This window comes from Pseudorasbora parva, chromosome 11 (assembly GCF_024679245.1).
Source record: "Pseudorasbora parva isolate DD20220531a chromosome 11, ASM2467924v1, whole genome shotgun sequence".
NCBI classification, from domain to species: domain Eukaryota; kingdom Metazoa; phylum Chordata; class Actinopteri; order Cypriniformes; family Gobionidae; genus Pseudorasbora; species Pseudorasbora parva.
Window position 1 is genome coordinate 39,104,811 of NC_090182.1, and position 22,131 is coordinate 39,126,941.

Sequence of the window (22,131 nt, forward strand, 5' to 3'; positions counted from 1 at the left end):
AGCAAGTGGAGAAATTGTGGCAGATGGACATACTACCCTGGCGCAATGAAAAGATTTGCATTCGGTCCAGGCTGGATCAGGAGGCGGTGGAACTTCTGGAAAGGAAGACAGTAAGGGTTGAGGTGGATGGCATCAAGCGATACGCCACCCCTCTTTTACGAGTCAAGAACATGCCCGAACTCAGAGCACCAAAAGAAGCAGTCTTGTCGCAGCTGAGGGCAACAGAAAGGAGGCTGACAAGGACCCCAGAGCAAGCAGCCGCTTATACTGCAGAGATTTCAAAACTGGAACAAGCAGGCTATGTTAAGAAAGTGCCACAGAATGTTGAGACAGACTCTTCCTGCTCCTGGTACATCCCGCATCACATGGTGCAGCACAATGGGAAAAACAGGATTGTCTTCAACTGCTCATTCCAATATCAGGGACAAAACCTGAATGAGCTTTTGCTCCCTGGACCAGTGTTAGGCCCATCCCTACTTGCTGTTCTGCTCAGATTTAGGGAACATTCGGTGGCAGTCAGCAGCGACATCAAGGGGATGTTCCACCAAATTAGACTGCTCTCAGAAGATAAACCGCTCTTGCGCTTTCTCTGGAGAGACTTAAACACACAGGAACTACCCCGAGTGTACGAATGGCAAGTCCTCCCTTTCGGGACTACCTGCAGCCCCTGCTGTGCCGTCTTTGCACTTCAGAAACATATACTTGACCATAGCCAGCCTGGAGATGATGTCCAGAATTCTGTGCGAAAATCCTTTTATGTAGACAACTGCCTACAAAGTTTCACCTCAGCAGAAGAAGCAAGATGTTTCGTTGACCGGATAAGGAACCTGCTGGCAGACGGTGGCTTCGAGTTGAGGCAGTGGTCCAGCAATGCTCCTTCAACAATAAGTCACCTGCCCCAAGATGCCATATCAGACAGTGCAGAACTCTGGATCTCACAAGGCCAAACAGACAGCAAGGAATCGACATTGGGGCTTCTCTGGAACCATCAGTCTGACACAATCTCCTACAAATACCGTGCCAAGGGCAGTAGTGAGACTACCATGCGCAACATATACAGAATCTTAGCCAGCCAGTACGACCCGTTGGGTTACCTCATCCCTTATACCACTCGTGCCAAGATAATTGTACAGCGACTGTGGGACAAAAAACGGGATTGGGACGATCCACACTTGCCCACAGATCTGTTACAAACTTGGATTGAATGGGAGGAGGAGCTACCAGCCCTACCAAATATTGTTCTTCCACGATGCTACTGTAGCCCCACCAAAGACACTGGAACAAGCCTACGAGACATACACGTTTTCTGTGATGCCTCCGAACGTGCATATGGCTCTGTGGCATATCTTCGAACAGAAGATCAACATGGGCAAACAGAGGTAGCCTTCTTAACAGCAAGATCACGTGTAGCACCAAAAAAACAACAATCTGTTCCCAGACTGGAATTGTGCGCTGCATTGACAGGAGCTCAACTTGCCAAATTGCTCAAAACCGAGTTGAACCTGCCCATACGGCAAATAATCTTGTGGACCGACTCCACCACCGTCCTAACGTGGTTACAATCTGAATCTTGCCGATTCAAAGTATTTGTAGGGACCCGGGTAGCAGAGATTCAAGATCTCACAGAGCAACACAGTTGGAGATACGTACCATCCGCAAGTAATCCAGCCGATGACATCACTCGGGGAAAGAGTCTACTCGAGCTCAACACAGGAAGCCGCTGGTGCCAAGGACCGCTGTTCCTGAAAGATCCACCCAATCTGTGGCCGGAATGCCCCAGTCCAAAGGTACTAGACAATAAAGAATTGCGTAAAACAGATTCTAGTACTCTGGTCTGCTTTACATCAACTAATTTTAGTCAGTTTAAGACTCTGAAGGAGCTAATCGAGTCCATGGCTCTTCAAGGGGCGGCCGATGGTAAGCCCACAGCCAGTGATTACCGAAATGCTGAGATTGGTGTTTTGCAGCAAGCACAACAGGAATGCTTTCCATCAGAATTGGAACAACTAAAAACCAGTAAACCGCTTGCCCGCAACAGTAGACTAAGAGCACTGTCCCCAGAACTCGACGTAGAAACTAACTTGATCAGAGTTGGCGGACGTTTACGACATAGTCCCTACCTTGAACCTGACAACATACACCCTATAGTACTGGACCAAAGGCATCCCATTACCAAACTTATCATCCAAAGTTATGATTCCAAACTTTGCCATCCAGGTCCTGAGAGGGTGTTCGCTGAACTCCGGCGGAAGTACTGGGTTCTGCGTGGTAGAGAGGCCATAAAGCATCTGCAGCGAGGGTGTGCGCAGTGCCAAAAATGGAGAAAAAACCCAGAGGTACCTAAAATGGCGGACCTTCCCCCAGCGAGACTACGTCTTTTCAAGCCCGCCTTTTACTCCACTGGGGTGGACTGCTTTGGTCCCTATGCTGTCAGAACGGGTCGACGCAGTGAGAAAAAATGGGGGATAATATTCAAATGCCTCACCACCAGAGCAGTATACATCGATATCCTCCATAGTCTGGAAAGTGACTCCTTCCTTATGGCCCTCAGACGGTTCACAGCTAGACGAGGAAAACCCCATGAGCTCTGGTCAGATCAAGGCACAAACTTCAGAGGAGGTGAAAGAGAGCTAAAGGAAGCTTTTGCAGCTCTTGTTCCAGACCTTCAGAGACAGTTGGCTGAGCAGCAGATTGAATTCAATTTTAACCCTCCAAATGCGCCACACTTTGGAGGTTGCTGGGAGCGAGAAATTCGCTCATTGAAAAACGCGCTGAGGGTTACTCTTGGAGCTCAATCGGTGACTATTGAGGTCCTTCAAACTGTGCTGGTGGAGATTGAAGGAATCTTGAACTCCAAACCACTGGGATATACATCATCTGATGTCTCTGATCCTGATCCGATTACTCCAAATTGTCTCCTGATGGGGCGGCCAGATGCTTCGCTTCCCTTGACAGTATACCCCCAGTCTGAGCTTGTCAGTCGGCGACGCTGGCGTCACAGCCAAATCCTAGCGGACCAATTCTGGAGGCACTACCTCAAATTCTACCTCCCTGGCCTTCAAAGCCGTCAAAAATGGCAAAGCGACACTCCAGAAGTCAAGGTTGGCACTACGGTTTTGATCGTGGATCCTCAGCTACCCAGAGCTCTCTGGCCAGTGGGGAAGGTGTCAGAAGTTTTCCCTGGAGCTGATACCAGAGTGAGAACAGCAAAGGTTCAGGTGGGAGAAAAAACTTACACTCGGCCAGCTGCACGCCTTATACAATTACCTGCCATTCCTGACTAAAGTAATTGTAAATCCATAGTAGATTAGAAGCCCTTTTGCAGATGTACATATTTCCTTGTGGAAATCTGGGGGCGGCTGTAAAAAAGGCTATGTTTTGCTGTCACTAAACTCTCTCTCTTAAATTTCCTCTCTGTATTCTGAGGCATACACGCATACACCACACCTTGCCTGAGCCAATCAGCAGCCGGACACATGACCAGGTGATCTCCCCCACCCTCACAGAGACGGCAGTCCAGTGCAGCGGTACACACGAGACGCCTCGCTTGAGTTATGCTGAAGTTTAATAACTTGATATCGCCTTTTTGGTCAAAGTGTTGTGCGTGAATACAAAAGTAAGTTTGCTCTTTTTAATTATATAGTCGATGAGACCTGTATTCGTTCCTGTAAACAAGCTAAAACGCACGTGAGGTGACGATGTAGATGCGTGTATTCATGTCTATAACTTGCTAGATAGTATGCTTGTGTACAAATCTTTATCATCGTCAGTGCTAGTGTTACTTTTCATTATTATTACATGTTATGTTCCTATTTGAGGCAAGGTTCGCAGTGTTACTCTGTATATAACGGGAGACTTGTTGTAAACAAATTGCTTTGTGCATGCGCACTCAGACCTGATAATGCGCGAGCTTTGCAGCACTAACAAGGTGTCAGGTTACAGCTGTGCACCGGCAATAATGTAGAAGTTATAGCTGCTTTACATTTTGCTTCCAGTTTTTGGGACTAATGTTCATGTTTAGTTATTAATCTTAATTTATTGTCCTGTATTATGGTCAATATGTTTGATTATTGTAATTCAGTGCTATTATTGTTATGTATATTCATGTTTATGTTACTGTTTGTATTTTATAGAAAACCACAGATTAACACATTAACACGGCCCAACCAGCCAGTCTGTTGAGTGGTGGAAATAAATGGGTTATTCCCGGAAACACCTGAATCTTCGTGTGGTCTCTAATCGGACCGTCTTTGGTGGGTCAGTTCCCTGAGCCGGCAACTTGGCGTATAGAGTGACGAGCCACTTAAATCTAGAAACATTTTTTCAAGTGCACTTGATTAATTTGACATCACTAGAAATACAGCACTCCTTAACTATCCCTGAGACAATAGTCCCTGTTTGTCTGTCTTTAACCATGCTAAATTTGGCTGTACTTACTGGATCGATAAATGTGTAGCCTGTGTCAAGCCCCACATCAACAAATGACCTCACCAGTGCCACTGCCCCGTTTTCTGTAAGAACTGCATGGTTAATTCTTCTAGATAGTGTTGTGCTTGTTTTTGAATGAACTCTGTTTCCATTAATTATAGCCCTTGCATAAAATGCACACTGGTGAACATTAATGCCATGATTGCTGAGAAGATATGCCTCTCTGGGTGTTGGTGGTCTTATGACTGGTGAACCAAGGAAGATTACATTTGTTTTAATTATGCAGTTTTTGGCAAGTTTGTAACATCCGCTCAACAAAGTCCTTGCTTAGTGGATTAATACTATTGTTGTAAACACTTGTCAAAAGTCTTGGAACACTTTGAAAAAGAAAAAATGCATTGACAATTTGCTCTGGAACTGCCTGTGTGCCATGGAAGAGCTTTTGCAAGTTGCCATTGTGACTTTCAAAAATAAAAGCACTCTGGCACCATAGTGGACCCCAGTTTCTGACAGATTGTGGAGCATGCTCTAAAATGTGCACATTGAAACTGACATGACATTTGCCATACAATCTCTCAAAACGGCTCACAAAAGTTTTCAGCAGATATTCAGCTGCATCTATGTCATGTGAAGAAATATTATCTTTTAACAGACAATACGTTCCTTGTACAAGTAACAGTAAGTGTTCAAGGAATTGGCGTGGTAAAATGCCACTCAGGCATGGAAGACTATAAAACAAAAGAAAATTCCTGTATTTCTGATACTTTGACAATTTTCAATCTGGTTTCCGTCCACATCACAGTACAGAGACAGCGCTCATAAAGATTATAAATGATATTCGCTTAAACACTGATACAGGCAAAACATCAATTCTGGTACAACTGGACCTCAGTGCTGCATTCGACACTGTTGACCACAACATACTTCTAGACAGGCTGGAAAACTGGGTTGGGCTTTCTGGAATGGTCCTCAAATGGTTCAGATCATACTTAGAAGGGAGAGGTTATTATGTGAGTATAGGAGACCATAAGTCTGAGTGGACATCCATGACATGCGGAGTCCCACAAGGGTCCATTCTTGCACCACTCCTGTTTAACCTGTATATGCTGCCACTGAGCCAAATAATGAAAAAGAACAATATTGCTTACCACAGCTATGCTGATGACACCCAGCTCTACTTAGCACTGTCACCTAATGACTTCAGCCCCATTGACTCCCTGTGCAAATGCATTGATGAAGTTAACAACTGGATGTGCCAAAACTATCTTCAGTTAAACAAAGACAAAACCGAAATCACTACATTTGGAAACAAAGATGAAATTCTCAAAGTGAACGCATATCTTGAGGCTAAAGGCCTGATAACAAAAAATCAAGTCAGGAATCTTGGTGTGATTTTGGACTCAGACCTGAGTTTCAGTAGTCATGTCAAAGCAATAACTAAATCAGCATACTATCATCTGAAAAATATTGCAAGGATTAGATGTTTTGTCTCCAGGCAAGACTTAGAGAAACTCGTTCATGCTTTCATCACCAGTAGGGTGGACTATTGTAACGGCCTTCTCACTGGCCTTCCTAAAAAGACCATTAGACAGCTGCAGCTCATACAGAACGCTGCTGCCAGGATTGTGAGCAGAACCAGAAAATATGACCATATCACACCGGTCCTCAGGTCTTTACACTGGCTTCCAGTTACATTTAGGATCGACTTTAAAGTACTATTACTTGTTTATAAATCACTCAATGAGCTAGGACCCCAATACATCGCAGATATGCTGATTAAATATAAACCCAACAGATCACTCAGATCAGCAGGATCAAGTCAGTTAGAAATACCAAGAGTTCACTCAAAGCAAGGAGAGTCTGCTTTTAGCTATTATGCCAGCCGTAGTTGGAACCGGCTTCCTGAACAGATCAGATGTGCTCCAACAGTAGCCACATTCAAATCCAGACTCAAAACACATCTGTTCAGCTGTGCATTTACTGAATGAGCTCTGAGCACTGTATGTCCGACTGATTGCACCCTATCTTATCTCTTTATTCTTTTTATAATTGTTTTAGTTTACCTTTGTTCTTATCTCTGGTTATTGTTTATTTTATATGTTCTTTTGAGTTGAATATGACGAGTGAAAACTGGGTTTGATGGAAATAGTAAGTTTGACAATAAGGTTTGAGTATGTGTAAATCTGTGGAGGGTATGATGAGTGAGTAAGGGTCCTAACAAGAAGGTTTCTGAGTAAAAATCAGGGAATAGTGATTAAAATGGATGTTATGAACGTGTTTGAGAAAGAAATGAATGAGAGGTGTTCTAATTAAGATGGTACATGTTTGTAGGCAGTAAACTGAAGAATGTTTATTTTTATATCAGACCATTATTGTGGATCTGACCATTTTATTTTATTTTATCTTATTTTATCTTATTTTTATTTTTATTTTATTTTTTTATATTTTTTAATTACTATATCTTTACGACTGTTTTAACTATGCTTGTTTTTAATTCTTTATTCGTCCATATGGTATTCTTTTTTTTTTCTCATGCATTTGTTACCACTGTTTTAATTAATTTCTATGTAAAGCACTTTGAATTGCCATTGGGTATGAAATGTGCTATACAAATAAACTTGCCTTGCCTATTCTGAGGCCTTCCAGAACTTGCGTATCTTTATAGATCGTGGAGGTCTTGTTATATTAACTGGTGGCTTGATTTCAAGGAGCCGTTTGTCAATGGCCATGATTTCTCTTCCCATATACCAACTCTCTCCATGGTACTTTGTATCAAACCATAGAGTTGTCAATTGCCGACATACACCCAGTAAAATCCCATGCATGTAATCAAAAGAAAATCCTAGTATGATATTAAAAAACGTTAAAAGCATTAAAGGTGATGGCCCTTTGACTCCCCGAGCACATGTGCCTGTTTTAACTGCTGTTCTCACATCATCAAGATGCTGGTTGTGCGTGCGTGTGTTTGAATCACCGCCACTTTGTGAACTATATACCCTAGTGAAACCATTTCCCTTGGCAACAATTTCTCCCTTCTTATAACACCAGTTACATCCATGTTCCCCATTAAATTGCTTAATATTTTGGACAGTGCAACGAGCAACAGAGTCGCACACACAGACAAGATTAAACACACGGACATTCAAGCTTTGTCCGCTGTGCATTACTGTTAGACCTTCCTGCTCTAGCTGAATGCACTCATCGACAAATGGCTGCATAAAAGAATTCATTTTGGGCTTAGAAGGACCAAACCACAAACCAGCCAGCAGCACATGTCTGCTTCTCATATCTGGGGGGAGTTCATTGATTATGATTTGGATTGGCCAAATGTGGAAGGGAGATGATTTAAAAATGGGGACACCATCAACATTCCAAGTAAGTGAAAGGTTCAACTGGTCTGGGTCATTCAGGGGACCGACAGATTTATACATGGCACCATCAAATATATCTTGGACACTGTCTGGACTGCTTTTGCCCCTAGTCCATTTGTAATCCAACGCTGCTCTAAATGTTGAATCTAACATCTTTTCTTCCAATTGTTTTCTAATGGATACTTTCATAAAAATGTCACCTGATTTAACAAGTGATTTCTTATCCCCAGGTTCAGAACCACATGAGGCACAACAAGCTGGGATCTCATTACCAAAGTAATGATGACATTTGGGGCAGATGTACATCATTTCAAAAGAGTTGCAATCAAATGTTTTAAGAAATTTATATAAACTACTGGGTACTCCATTAGTTCCTTCTGGACAATGTAAATTGATTAGGTCTAGTAAATCACTAAGGGCAGATTTTGTTGTGGTGTGCCTAAGAGCATAACATAAAATTGACAATAAGGATTCTTCATGACTAATCTTAGCATTGGGGTAGATCTTCTCTTTTACTGAGTTTGGCTTCTCTCCACTGTAATCTTGTGCATCACCACCTGCTGCAGCATCCATCTACAAGAATTGTGAAAAAATAAAATACTGCCAGTTCAAATTATTTTGTTAACATATCAATTTTATTCTCATACTCATACAAACATAGATAAAATTAAATCAAAACAATACTTTACATACTATAATATATTAATTTAATAATATATTACATATTATAATATATAATATATTATTAGAGTATGTGAGTTATAATGAATTAATGGGAATTTGAAATCGATTCACTATCTAAATAACAAATCATTATTACTATAAATCTTACCAAAAGCAAATTTGCCACATTTTCTACATTGTTGCTCGTTTCGCTGTCACATGTATTGTCCTTGATATGCAAAAGAGCAAAGATTAGGAAGATGACATGAAAAAAGGATATTGTCACTGCTAACAAACTGCATAAGAATTGCTAATGCTTATGGTGCGCAATCTTACTGTGGGGTCTTGAGGTGGAGTCATAGAACAGTTTTGCAGTTCATAATTCTCACTGTCCGATTCTTCATCCTAAACACACAGACAGACAGATGTGTCTAATTTGTATTCTGTACAAGCAGAAATCACCTCCCAATGTATCTTAATTCCTCAATATTAATCCAGGGTTCAACATGTAGTTTCCTTACCATGGAATGATCTGTGACTGTATCATTTGTGCTGTGCTGGTCCCAGTTCTCCACTGCACTCTCCAATTCATCATCCTTACAATCATATAACCATGAACAACTGTAGTCAAAAGATATCCCATATGGTAAAACCTGAGAATATTTGACTAGCAGTCTCCTACCACAGTATGGTCTGGTGATGTGTTGAATCTGCATCGGTAATTTATCTCCTCTTCAATGTCAGATCTGTCATCCATCTATTAGCAATCAGAACCATGAACAACAATAATACAAATATAGCCTAGGTTATGTTAAAAAATGATGGATAGTTACATTAGTGTCCTACCATGGTATGGTCTGGCGGTGGTGGTGGTTTAAAGTTGCATAGGTAACTGATCTCCTCTTCAGAATTGTCATCCTTATCATCAGAACAGCAAAAAAAAAGTCAATGCACAGATTAATCTTTTGCTCATAAAAAAAAAAAATTATATATATATATATATATATATATATATATATATATATATATATATATATATATATATATATATATATATATATATATTTGTCACTGTGTTGACACTAATAGGATGAAAGTAATGTACCGGTAGTATCATCTAGTGGTATGTCATATGTGCATTACTTTTACTTACTTGACACACTGGATGTTGCAGCCATGTTTTGTAGTTTTTTTTCCTAAAATCTAAATGCAAAACAGACCGTCAAATAAATAGAAGTTAATGCCTCAGATCCATAAAACAACATACTGATATATTTTAACTTAAAGAAGAACAACTTTTTAACTTATACCTCTAACATGACCACTCCACCTTCTCTTAGTAGCAGTTGGAACTGATGTCTGTTTTTGTAGGTACAACTTGTACTCCATTTTTACTCACTGCAAGTAACAAATAACAGCTTTTATGTAGCTTCTTTAACAAATTAAATGATATACACATTTTTTAACAATGGAATTTCTATTCAGCAAATTATTAAATATGTCTGTGGCAAGGGGGGCGTGGTTCAGCGAGGTCTGCAGCGGGAGAGAGGGCCGCGGGACGAGCGGTAAGTGAGTGGGTTGGACGCAGATTAATAACACCTGTCTCTTGTTCTAGTAATGAGCGCGGAGACGGGATAAAACACCAGCGGAACCGGAGACCAGGGAGAGAGAGAGTCGGACTGTTGATGCGACCCACTGAGATATCCGGAACCCGGAAGTGCGTGACCCGGAAGCGAAACTGAGCATATGAGAAACAGACACACGCTGAAGTGTGCACGTTGTGATTTGAGTTATTGAGAAAATAAAGAGCATCAACAGTCCTGCCGACCCCCGTGTCCTCTTCCTTCCTCACTATATCGAACTTGCTACACTGGTGCCGAAACCCGGGAAGGAAGCAGGACAGAGCCGCCGCCATGACAACGCCCTCCGCCTCGCCATTTGCGGAAATCATCAACTCCCTCGCGGTCCTCCACCAGGAACACCATAAGGCATTGCTGGACCTTCGGACCGAACAGGAGCGCCGCTTCGAGGCAATCGTCCAAGGCCAGCAAGAGGACCGCGAGCGGTTCCGGAGCTGGATGGACCGGGAGGTTCGCGCCGAGGCCGCTGGGCGGGCCAGCGCACCGGTGCACGTGCCCCTACAGAAGATGGGGCCGGAAGACGACCCGGAGGCCTTCGTGGATCTGTTCCAGAAGGCCGCGGAGGCCTGCGGGTGGCCCCGGGCACAGTGGCCGGTGCGCCTCATCCCCCTTCTATCCGGCGAAGCCCAGGCGGCCGCGCAACATCTACCGGTCGCGAACCTCCTGGACTACGACGACCTGAAGAGGGCCATACTTCAGCGGGTCGGCCGGACCCCAGAACAACACCGCCAGCGTTTCCGCTCCCTGGAGTGGGGTGAGTCCGGTCGACCCTTCGCATTGGCCCAACAGCTCCGGGACGAGTGCCGCAGATGGCTGCTGGCCGGCGGCAGCGACGTGGACCATGTTGTCGATCTGGTGGTGCTGGAGCAGTTTATCACTCGGCTCCCCAGGAAGACCGCCGAGTGGGTCCAGTGCCACCGGCCCACGTCGCTGGAGACGGCCATCCACCTGGCGGAGGACCACCTGGTGGCGTGCCCGGGGGTCGGCGAACCCCCACTAACTTCTCCCTCTCTCTCTCCCCCCTCTCTCTCTCTCTCTCGACCTGTCCCTCTCCCCAGGTCCCGCCCTCCAGGCCTTCCTCGCGTCCCCCCCAGAGGCCGGGGTGGGATGGGCCTTGGACCGTCTGGGAGTTCGCGGGTCCCGCCCAGGGGGGCGGGGCCGCTGGGGGCTGGTGGTGACAATGGCTCTGGTTCCGCCCCCTTTCCGCGCTCATCCTCCAACCCACTCCCCGCCGCCGGGGCGGCGGGTAGGCCTGGGCTGGCCTGCTGGCGGTGCGGCGATCCGGATCATTTTGTGGACCGATGTCCGATGATGGACATCGGAACAATGATCCGGATCCCGGACGTCCAGCGGACCACCCCCGATCAAGCAGGAGAGTACCAAATTCCTGTAAGTATCAAGGGGGGTACATATCAGGCCTTGGTGGATTCAGGATGTAACCAAACCTCGATCCATCAAAGCCTGATGCAGCCTGGGGCATTGGATACAAGCCGCATGGTTAAGGTGCGGTGTGTGCACGGGGATGTGGTGGAATATCCGGTTGTCCCAGTCACGATACAGTTTAGGGGGAAAAAGCATAATGTTGAGGTGGCGGTTAGTCCCCACCTCCGGCATCCGCTAATTCTGGGGACGAATTGGCCCGCCTTTTCGGCGTTATTGGGGTCGTTATGCGCGGATGCCGCTTGGGGAAACAAGGCTAGGAACGGGGCGGTGCGAGTGCAGGTTGGCGAGACTGATACGGGACCCTTGGGAACAGCTTCAGAGGAACCGAGCGGGGTTGAGAGACTGATTCTCTCGGACCGCGATGACTTCCCTCTGGAGCAGTCCCAAGATGAGACTCTAAAACATGCTTTCCAACAGGTCCGCACTATCGACGGTCAGTCCCTCCAACCCGCATTGCCCGTCATGTATCCTTATTTTGCCATAATTAAGGATAGGTTGTATCGAGTGACCCAAGACGCTCAGACAAAAGTGGATACAACCCAGTTGTTAGTACCAAAGAGCCGCCGGGAAATGCTTTTCCAGGCGGCTCACTCTAACCCGATGGCGGGCCACCTGGGACAGGCGGCCACACTGAATCGTTTAATGACCCGATTTTTTTGGCCAGGCATTCATGACAATGTGCGCAGGTGGTGCGCGTCTTGTCCTGAATGTCAGTTGGTGAACCCACTGGCCGCCCCAAAAGCGCCATTGCGCCCCCTACCATTAATGCAGGTCCCCTTCGAGAGAATTGCGATGGACCTCATCGGGCCATTAGAGCGATCCGCACGCGGACATCGTTTTGCGCTAGTTATCGTGGACTACGCAACACGATATCCGGAAGCAGTGGCTCTCCGCAACATCTCGGCGAAGAGTGTTGCGGACGCACTGTTTCGTTTAATCTCCCGGGTGGGGATTCCGAAAGAAATCCTCACTGATCAAGGCACGGCGTTTATGTCACGCACGTTAAGCGAATTGTACGGATTATTGGGCATTAAATCCATTCGAACCAGCGTCTATCACCCACAAACAGACGGCTTGGTCGAACGATTTAATCGCACTCTTAAATCCATGATCCGTAAATTCGTACAGGAAGACGCCAAAAATTGGGATCGGTGGTTAGAACCCCTCTTATTTGCTGTGCGCGAGGTCCCGCAAGCCTCCACGGGGTTTTCCCCCTTCGAGCTTCTCTACGGGCGACAGCCACGGGGGGTGCTGGACGTCCTACGAGAAACTTGGGAGGAGGGGCCTTCGTTGGCCAAAAACGAAATTCAGTACGTCATGGACTTGCGAACAAAACTCCACACATTGGGGCGGCTATCTAGGGAGAATTTGTTGCAAGCCCAGGACCGCCAGAGCCGGTCATATAACAGGGGTACTAAACTACGCAAATTCACACCGGGAGAAAAAGTGCTCGTTCTACTCCCAACGTCGAGCTCAAAATTAATGTCAAAGTGGCAGGGGCCGTTTGAGGTCGCACGGCAGATAGGAGAGCTCGATTATGAAGTGATACGATCCGATAGGAACGGGGCACGTCAAATATACCACCTCAATCTGCTTAAAAAATGGAATGAGGTGGAATCGGTGTTGTTGGCAACGGTGATCGGGGGAGAGGATGATCTCGGGCCAGAGGCGAGCATTAAAGCGCAATCAGTCGCGTTGGCCCCGGGGGGAGATCACCTCTCACCGTTACAACTCGCTGATTTATCGAAATTGCAGGCGGAGTTCGCGGACGTGTTCTCGCCCCTACCGGGACGTACCGACTTGATTCAGCACCATATCGAGACCGAGCCGGGCGTGGTAGTTCGCAGCCGGCCGTATCGCTTGCCTGAACACAAGAAAAAAGTAGTTCAGGACGAATTAGGCGCAATGCTCGACATGGGAGTAATCGAGGAGTCCAACAGTGACTGGGCGAGCCCGATAGTTTTGGTCCCCAAAACAGACGGCTCGGTCAGGTTCTGTGTGGACTACCGCAAGGTGAACGCTGTGTCGAAGTTCGACGCGTATCCAATGCCACGGGTTGACGAATTGCTTGATCGGTTAGGCACGGCTCGATTTTATTCGACACTGGACTTAACAAAGGGCTATTGGCAGATCCCCTTGTCTCCATTGTCCAAAGAAAAAACAGCTTTCACCACACCGTTTGGATTACACCAATTTGTCACGCTTCCTTTCGGCTTGTTCGGGGCGCCCGCAACCTTCCAGCGGCTCATGGATAGGATTTTGCGTCCCCATGCTGCATATGCTGCTGCGTACCTAGATGACATAGTGATTTATAGTCACGATTGGCAGCGGCATATGCAGCATGTGAGGGCGGTCCTGAGGTCGCTGAGGAGAGCGGGGCTCACGGCCAATCCGAAGAAGTGTGCGATTGGGCGGGTGGAAGTAAGGTATCTGGGCTTCCACTTGGGTCATGGACAGGTGCGTCCCCAAATTGATAAGACTGCCGCAATTGCAACCTGTCCGAGGCCCAAGACCAAAAAGGAGGTAAGACAGTTCTTGGGGCTGGCGGGATATTATAGACGGTTTATACCAAATTATTCGGACCTCACCAGCCCTTTGACTGATCTTACTAGAAAGGGGCTACCAGATACGGTCCAGTGGACGGAGCCGTGTCAACAGGCTTTTACCCAAGTAAAGGCTGCTCTATGTGGCGGGCCGCTGTGACACTCCCCTGACTTTTCTCTCCCTTTCTTGTTGCAGACTGACGCGTCGGACAGGGGGCTGGGCGCAGTCCTGGCCCAGGAGGTGGAGGGGGGAGAGCGGCCGGTGCTGTACATTAGCCGTAAGCTCTCCAAGAGGGAAGCTAAGTACAGCACCATAGAAAAGGAGTGTTTGGCCATCAGATGGGCCGTTCTCACTCTCCGCTATTACCTCCTGGGGCGGGAGTTCACTCTCTGTTCGGACCACGCTCCTCTCCAATGGCTCCACCGCATGAAGGATACCAACGCGCGGATCACCCGTTGGTATCTGGCTCTTCAGCCGTTTAAGTTCAAGGTGGTCCACAGGCCGGGTGCTCAGATGGCTGTGGCCGATTTCCTCTCCAGAAATGGGGGGGGGGGGGGGGGGGCTGCAGGCCGGACGGCTCCCCGGCCTGAGTCGGGCGGTGGGGGTATGTGGCAAGGGGGGCGTGGTTCAGCGAGGTCTGCAGCGGGAGAGAGGGCCGCGGGACGAGCGGTAAGTGAGTGGGTTGGACGCAGATTAATAACACCTGTCTCTTGTTCTAGTAATGAGCGCGGAGACGGGATAAAACACCAGCGGAACCGGAGACCAGGGAGAGAGAGAGTCGGACTGTTGATGCGGCCCACTGAGATATCCGGAACCCGGAAGTGCGTGACCCGGAAGCGAAACTGAGCATATGAGAAACAGACACACGCTGAAGTGTGCACGTTGTGATTTGAGTTATTGAGAAAATAAAGAGCATCAACAGTCCTGCCGACCCCCGTGTCCTCTTCCTTCCTCACTATATCGAACTTGCTACAATGTCAAAAAATGTTATTCTCATTAATTGAACTAAGAAATGTAACGTTATATGGTTTCTAATTTCTTAAAAAAATTACGTCATATAGTCATTGTATATAAAGTATAACAGATTGAGATTAATGTACAATTGTAACCCCCAAAACTGACAAACTGTCTAGTAAAAAATAACAATAATTAATTAATTAATTAATTAAGTGGCATTAGCCTACTTTAAAAATAAAAAATAAAAACCGCATTACTGTGTGTTTCTATAGAAACAGCATAAAAACGCATAGGGGTTTAAACAAGTTATAATGATACATAAAATGTCTCATAAATAACGTTTTTTGACGAGGTTACTTAACTATAGATTATTATTAGAGAAGTTATGAAAAGGATATCTATCTATCTATCTATCTATCTATCTATCTATCTATCTATCTATCTATCTATCTATCTATCTATCTGTCTGTCTGTCTGTCTGTCTGTCTGTCTGTCTGTCTGTCTGTCTGTCTGTCTGTCTATCTATCTATCTATCTATCTATCTATCTATCTATCTATCTATCTATCTATCTATCTCTCTGTCTGTCTGTCTGTCTGTCTGTCTGTCTGTCTGTCTGTCTGTCTGTCTGTCTGTCTGTCTGTCTGTCTATCTATCTATCTATCTATCTATCTATCTATCTATCTATCTATCTATCTATCTCTCTGTCTGTCTGTCTGTCTGTCTGTCTGTCTGTCTGTCTGTCTGTCTGTCTATCTATCTATCTATCTATCTATCTATCTACATTAAGTCATATCTAAAATATTGTTTCTTTACAGTAGGCCTACAAGATGTGGGCTTTAATTGAATGGACAGAGATTGATGCTTCACTTGATATTGTAAAAAAAGAAGGACATACTTCAAAAAGTAATTAATGAGGGAGATGTCGTTGATGTCAAATATGAAGATGAAAGCTCTCCAGCAATTCTTCTGAAGCTGAGTGGTAAACAGTTAACATTTCAGAATGTAATTATTTGTATATTTCTATGAATGCATTATGTAACTTAAGGCAAGGAAAATGTTTTTTTTTTTATTCCTGTTTAGAAAATAAGGACAAGCTGCTGAAACGTCTTCAACAGATAGAGTCAGAAAGAAAGCAAAAACTGGAGAGCAAGCTACCTGAAAAAAGAACAATTAAAAGAAAAGAAATATTTAGTCCAGAAAACAGCCCATCACCAAGTCCACAGAAGAGACGTAGAAAAGTATAATCTTTCTTCCTGATAAATTATATTCAGACACACTTTAGTTTAGGGCCCATTTCTCACTTTTAACTACGACTTATTTTGCAGTTTTTCTCAGTTGCTTTGTTATATTTCTCAGAACTAAACTGAAATTCTCCAAACTACCTGTTCAATCCTCACATCACTGTGTCACTTGTGCACATCAAAAAAGCAGTTCCTTATTTATTTGAACAAGTTGCAAATGTTTTTGTACATCCATGCAAATGATTATGTCCAATTCTCTGCTGTTTCATTATCAGTTGCTTATGTCATGTTGATCAAAATGTATTATATTGGGTCTCTGTTGAAGCAACCCGCACAAGCTCATATAATAAGTCTTTACATGCAAAATGGTTGAACAAGTTGTCATAATATGTCAAGCATATTTTTTATACATTCTCATTAGACGTTCACATTTCTACTTTTGCATATGTCGAGGATGATTCGAGAAATGTATTAAAGTGACTGAGAAAAACTTAAATAAACTCCTTAAATTTACTGCATATTAATAGTTAGATAAGGTAGGTTGTTAAGTTTAGGTATTGGGTTTGATTAAGGGATATTGAATATGATAATGCAGATTAAGTACTCATAAACAGACAGTATAATAGTAATATGCATGCTAATAAGCAACTATAGTGAATAGTAAAAATTAGACCCTATAGATTCAAGTGTTACTATTATATCAACAATGTATTTTGTTAACAAATGCTTCAAACTATAACCGTTTTAGGTTGAAGAACCACATGCAGACATACTCTTGTTCAAAAAAATAGAAGAGAAAGCCAAAGAAAAAAGTGAACTGGTTGACCTTAGAAGAGAGGTCAAGGTCTTAAAAGGTGAAAATCTGGAGCTAAAGGCGCTGAACTTTAAACTGCAAAAAGGTAGTTACACGTTTCTCTTATAAAAATAAAAAACACTTCCTTTTGATGCTGATTACAGATGTCATGTGAACTTTTTGTTGTCATTGTTTTTCCATATTTAGATATTATTAACAGATTTGAGGAGTTGCTGCCAAAAACCAATATAACCAGATCTGTTGCCCCAACCTGTCTACCAGCTACATCTCCTAAAAATGCTCCTCATCCAGCTAATCAATCACATCCTCATGTAAGAACCTTATTTTTTAGATATCATAGGAATAGTTCATTAAAAAAAACTTATTTACTCACTCTCATGTTTTTAAATGAATATAAATGTGTTGCAAGTTTTTTGCCATATATTGCACAGGTTGAAATCCACAGAAAATTAAATATCACAAAAGAGACATTCCAGGCATGTGGGAGAGGAGGGACTTCATGGTCAGCCATGATAAAAGATTTAGCAGTGGCTGTTTTTGGGAGGAGTATACTGGCCACACATGGCCTATCAGGTAAACCTGGCAATGCCAACAAAGGAACACAACCCAAGCCACTCTTAGATCGAGTTAAAGTGGAGCTTATTTTAGGAGGACAACAAGGGTTATATATATTTATTAAAATATATCTAAAATTTTAATAATCCTGATCCCTGAGTATCTCTTACGTTTCTCATTTTTCTTATTTTTGTTTTTACAGACACTGTACAGGGTCGATTCCCAGATACTCCACGTAAGTTTCTAAGGGCTTCATTCCGGGAAAAGCTTAACGACGAACACAAAATGCTATTAAGGTACATATTTTCACAGTATATATCATAATGTTAGATATTTATAATCCGAATATTAGTTTTGATTTAAAGGGTCTGTTATGCATCAGAATAAAATGAATAAAATGAATCATGAATAAAAGTGAGCACAAAAATTCACCATCACACTGTTAGCTTTGTTAGTTTACACTAGGCTTATTATATTGTAACATGTTCTCTCTTTCTACACAATACAACGTTTGTGCAGTGTTCTTGGAGTAGGCCTACTGTCAGCAGTGTTTTTATTGGTCATTTGCCTTTGCCCTTTTTTTTTTGTTCCTTTTTGTAAAAAATAAATAAATAAATATATGTTATTTCAGATATGGCTTGGTTGTTTCTTATATGGTTATCTATTTTGAGATTGCTTGACTATTCTTTTAATTGCACAGTGTGCACCCAGCTTAAAAGTCATGTATAATTCCTGTTTAGGAGCCCTGCAGGATTCTTGTAGGATTCTCGTGATTTCTTATAAGATTCTTGTAGGATTCCTGCAGGGTTCTTATAGGATTCTTGTAGGATTCCTGCAGGATTCTTATAGGATTCTTGTAGGATTCCTGCAGGATTCTTGTAGGATTCCTGTAAGATTCCTGCAGGATTCTTGTAGGATTCCTGCAGGATTCTTGTAGGATTCCTGCAGGATTCTTGTAGGATTCCTGTAAGATTCTTGTAGGATTCCTGCAGGATTCTTATAGGATTCCTACAAAGGTCCCACAGGAAAATGATCACGAAAATCCTGTGGGATCCTGCAGGAATGTATTGTGCAGGTCCTGCAGGATTTTTCCTTCAGGATTTCCTGCAGGATTTTTTTGTAAGGGAAATATAGAAAACAAACCTTTTTTTATTCTTCAACATGAGATCAGAAAATATAGCCTATTAAAAAAAAACATTCGGATAACAGGAAAGCTTTTAAGTCTTTAAAATTATTTCTGTAACTGTTGGTCATTACTAGGCTCAGTACTAACGCAAGTGCTGTGCCAAGTGTGAGACTGAACAGGGCAGGCACGTGCAGAGGGGGGAGCTTTGGGTGCTCGAGCCCTAGCCCTTTTTCAAAATAAATCAAAAGTGCCCCTCTCAGACAAATATCAATGATAATATTTGTGGTCAATAAAACAAAATAAATTTGACTTATAATACCATGACAATGTGTACAATAGTAACGAATGGGTCAAAAGTCGGAAAATGTCTGTTTATTTTTTCTTATCAGTCGGTCTAAGTGTTGCCATAGCGCGTTGCTATGGGTTGCATGCGATTTACTGGCTGATTTTCCACAGCTAAAACGCTTAACGTGAAAAACGCTTAACGTGGCTTAATGCACTAAGACTGTTAAAAACACACAAAACTCAGGAAATATCATATTAATTGAGTATACTATGCACAAAAAATCAGGTGAGCCCAGAATATGAACGCAACGCGTTTTATTACACGTTAAGCGTTTTTCTCCCATAGAAAACCATGGAAACGCTTACGTGGCTTAATGCACTAAGACAGTATTAATAATAATAATAATAATAATAATAGATTTTATTTATAATGCACTTTTCATTCCGAAGAATCTCAAAGTGCAACAAGGGGGGGGGGGGGGGGATAACAACAAAAAATGAATAACAAGTAAAAATATAGAATACTACAAACAGTCAACCAACACAGAAATCAGAACAGAAAACAGAGCTGATGGTGAACAGAAACAGAGCTGATGGTGAACAGAAACAGAGCTGATGGTGAACAAAAAACAGCTGATGGTGGAAGTCTCTGTTAGCTCCGCAGCACACTGTGGTCCACTCCATGTTTCAGATTTCCCCCAGCGGCAGTGTACCGATGACATCGCCGAGGCAGGACAGCTGAAGACCAGATGATGGGTCTTCATGACGATTCAAACGATGGGGATCGCCGCAGCACCATGCAGGAGGCAGAACATTTTTTCGGGCACTTCTGTGGACACACCGGGGCCGGCGCAGATGTCCAAGCCGCTCCACGGCCGCAATGCAGAACGGAACAGCGGCGCAGCCGAGAAGCGGAACATCCCAACATCATGCCGGACGCCGATTACGATGGCCCAGATGACGCTAGCCCGGTGCAAACTTCAGCCACCATGCAGCTTAAGCCCAAGGGAGACCACCAGTGAGCAGTCGCGGCGAGAAACATCAAATGTCCTCCAAACCAGAACCAACCGCAGCAATTCAAACGTAAACATTAGAAGCGGTGGAAAACGGCGAAACGAGGAACAACGTCCTCTCAGTGGCTGCCAGCAATCAGCAACAGCCCCAATTGTAGCTCTGACTGTTAGACTAGTCACAAACATAAGGAAATAAAATAAAATCTAAATCTAATAGTACATTAACATGATCATTTGTGGGTGGAGAAGCGGCGAACAGACGACGCCAGCGTCCTCTCCCCCACGTTGCCTAGCAACCTATTTACCAGTATTAATATGATATTTCCTGAGTTTGGTGTGTTTTTAACACTGTCTTAGTGCAGTAAGTTAAGCCACGTTAAGCATTTTCTTATAATGGTTTTCTATGGGAGAAAAACGTTTAACGTGTAATAAAACGCCTTGCGTTCATATTCTGGGCTATGATATTTCCTGAGTTTGGTGTTTTATTGACCACAAATATTATCATTGATATTTGTCTGAGAGGGGCACTTTTGATTTATTTTGAAAAAGGGCTACCCTTACGCAACAAAAATATTTCTCAATATATTAGTTGACAATATATTTCTCAATATATTAGTTGACAATATATTTCATGTGTCTCCATATATTGTGAAATTTACATGGTAATATATCATATGATATATTATATAATAATATATTATATATGCAAGTCATATATTGCAATATATGGGACAATACTGCAATTATTGCCGTTTTCATATATTGACTAAATACATATTATACTATTCAATATATTGCTATGTATATTGAAATATATCCTACAATATATGAAATTATATATTGGAAGAGTCATTGTATATATATGTAAATATATATGTAAAAATATATGAGATAATATACCTCAATGTACTGGATAATATAATCAGATTTATATGGGAACATATGTCTTAAATATATTGATTTATATTACATAGTATATAATTATCATATATATTGTATACATGGTAAATATGAAATAATCTAATGTACACTGTCTGTCATATATTTTAAAATATAACAGATTAAAATATAATATAGAAATTAGGGCCGCGACTCGATTAAAAAACTTAATCTAATTAATTAGAGGCTTTGTAATTAATTAATCGCATTTTAATTGCATATAAATATTTGACCTGAGAACAATGAGAAGTAATTTTTCACATGTATTTTTAGTATACCATTGAATAATGACTGAATACATAAGCTTAATCAACAAAATATTGTTTATTTATTTCAGTCCAGCAGACCAGTGCATGTTTGCCAGTTTAGCAAAAGCATTTTTGTGATATTTGAGGCTCAATGTGCTGCGGTGATACGCGAATTCCTTGTTGTACAGCTTGCACACAACCATGCTCTTGACGACGCTTCCATTCTTTCGTTTTTTAAAACAAAATTTCCCATCCACGGGGCCAAGCAAAGCGGTCTCATCAGCTTGTTCCATAGCTCCGGAGCGCTAGTTGGTGTTCCAGTATAATTGGTCCGTCGAAACTCATTCATTGAAAAACGTTCCGCGGTGCAAAAATAAGTGTGGTAAAAAAAATTTTTTTTTTTTTTTTTTTGCGTAATTAATTAACGCGTTAAAGTCACGTAATTAACGCGTTAAAGTCACGTAATTAATTAATCTTAATTAACGCGTTAAAGTCCCGGCCCTAATAGAAATATTTTCTAAATATAGAAAATATATTGAATGTCATGCACCATCATATTTTCTAAATATAGAAAATATATTGAATGTCATGCACCATCTGATTTGGGCTATTGTTAATCAACCTCTGTAAACATATGCAGGAGCTTGCTTAACTCACAAAAAATACTTTTTTTCAATAAACATACATGAAATAATTCAGTTTTGTTTGTATATCAATGTATTTTAATATATGAATCAATATATAGCAATAGGTTGTCCATCCATATATTGCTATATATTTTTAAATATATGAGGAAGTTTCTGATACATTGAAATATATTTTCTAATGTCTGCAATATAAATTCTAGTATATTGCAATATATT

General features: G+C 42.7%; 1 protein-coding gene and 1 long non-coding RNA gene across 2 annotated transcripts; one reads left to right on the forward strand and one right to left on the reverse strand.

Annotated features, from left to right (window-relative positions):
• Nucleotides 1-5,142: 5,142 nt before the first annotated feature.
• On the reverse strand, nucleotides 5,143-9,425 carry LOC137092093 (uncharacterized). The gene is made up of 7 exons (XM_067456367.1): nucleotides 9,309-9,425; nucleotides 9,145-9,219; nucleotides 8,984-9,058; nucleotides 8,799-8,867; nucleotides 8,632-8,691; nucleotides 8,000-8,372; nucleotides 5,143-5,156 (listed from the first exon to the last, which is right to left on the reverse strand). Exons 1-7 carry the CDS (start codon nucleotides 9,309-9,311, stop codon nucleotides 5,143-5,145), a joined length of 669 nt encoding a protein of 222 aa, XP_067312468.1. The 5' UTR covers nucleotides 9,312-9,425.
• A 6,725-nt stretch (nucleotides 9,426-16,150) lies between these two features.
• LOC137092409 (uncharacterized) lies at nucleotides 16,151-17,720 on the forward strand. Its single transcript, XR_010908272.1, has 4 exons — nucleotides 16,151-16,285; nucleotides 17,037-17,142; nucleotides 17,289-17,413; nucleotides 17,534-17,720. It is a non-coding gene; the product is annotated as an uncharacterized lncRNA (long non-coding RNA).
• The last annotated feature ends 4,411 nt before the right edge of the window (nucleotides 17,721-22,131 follow it).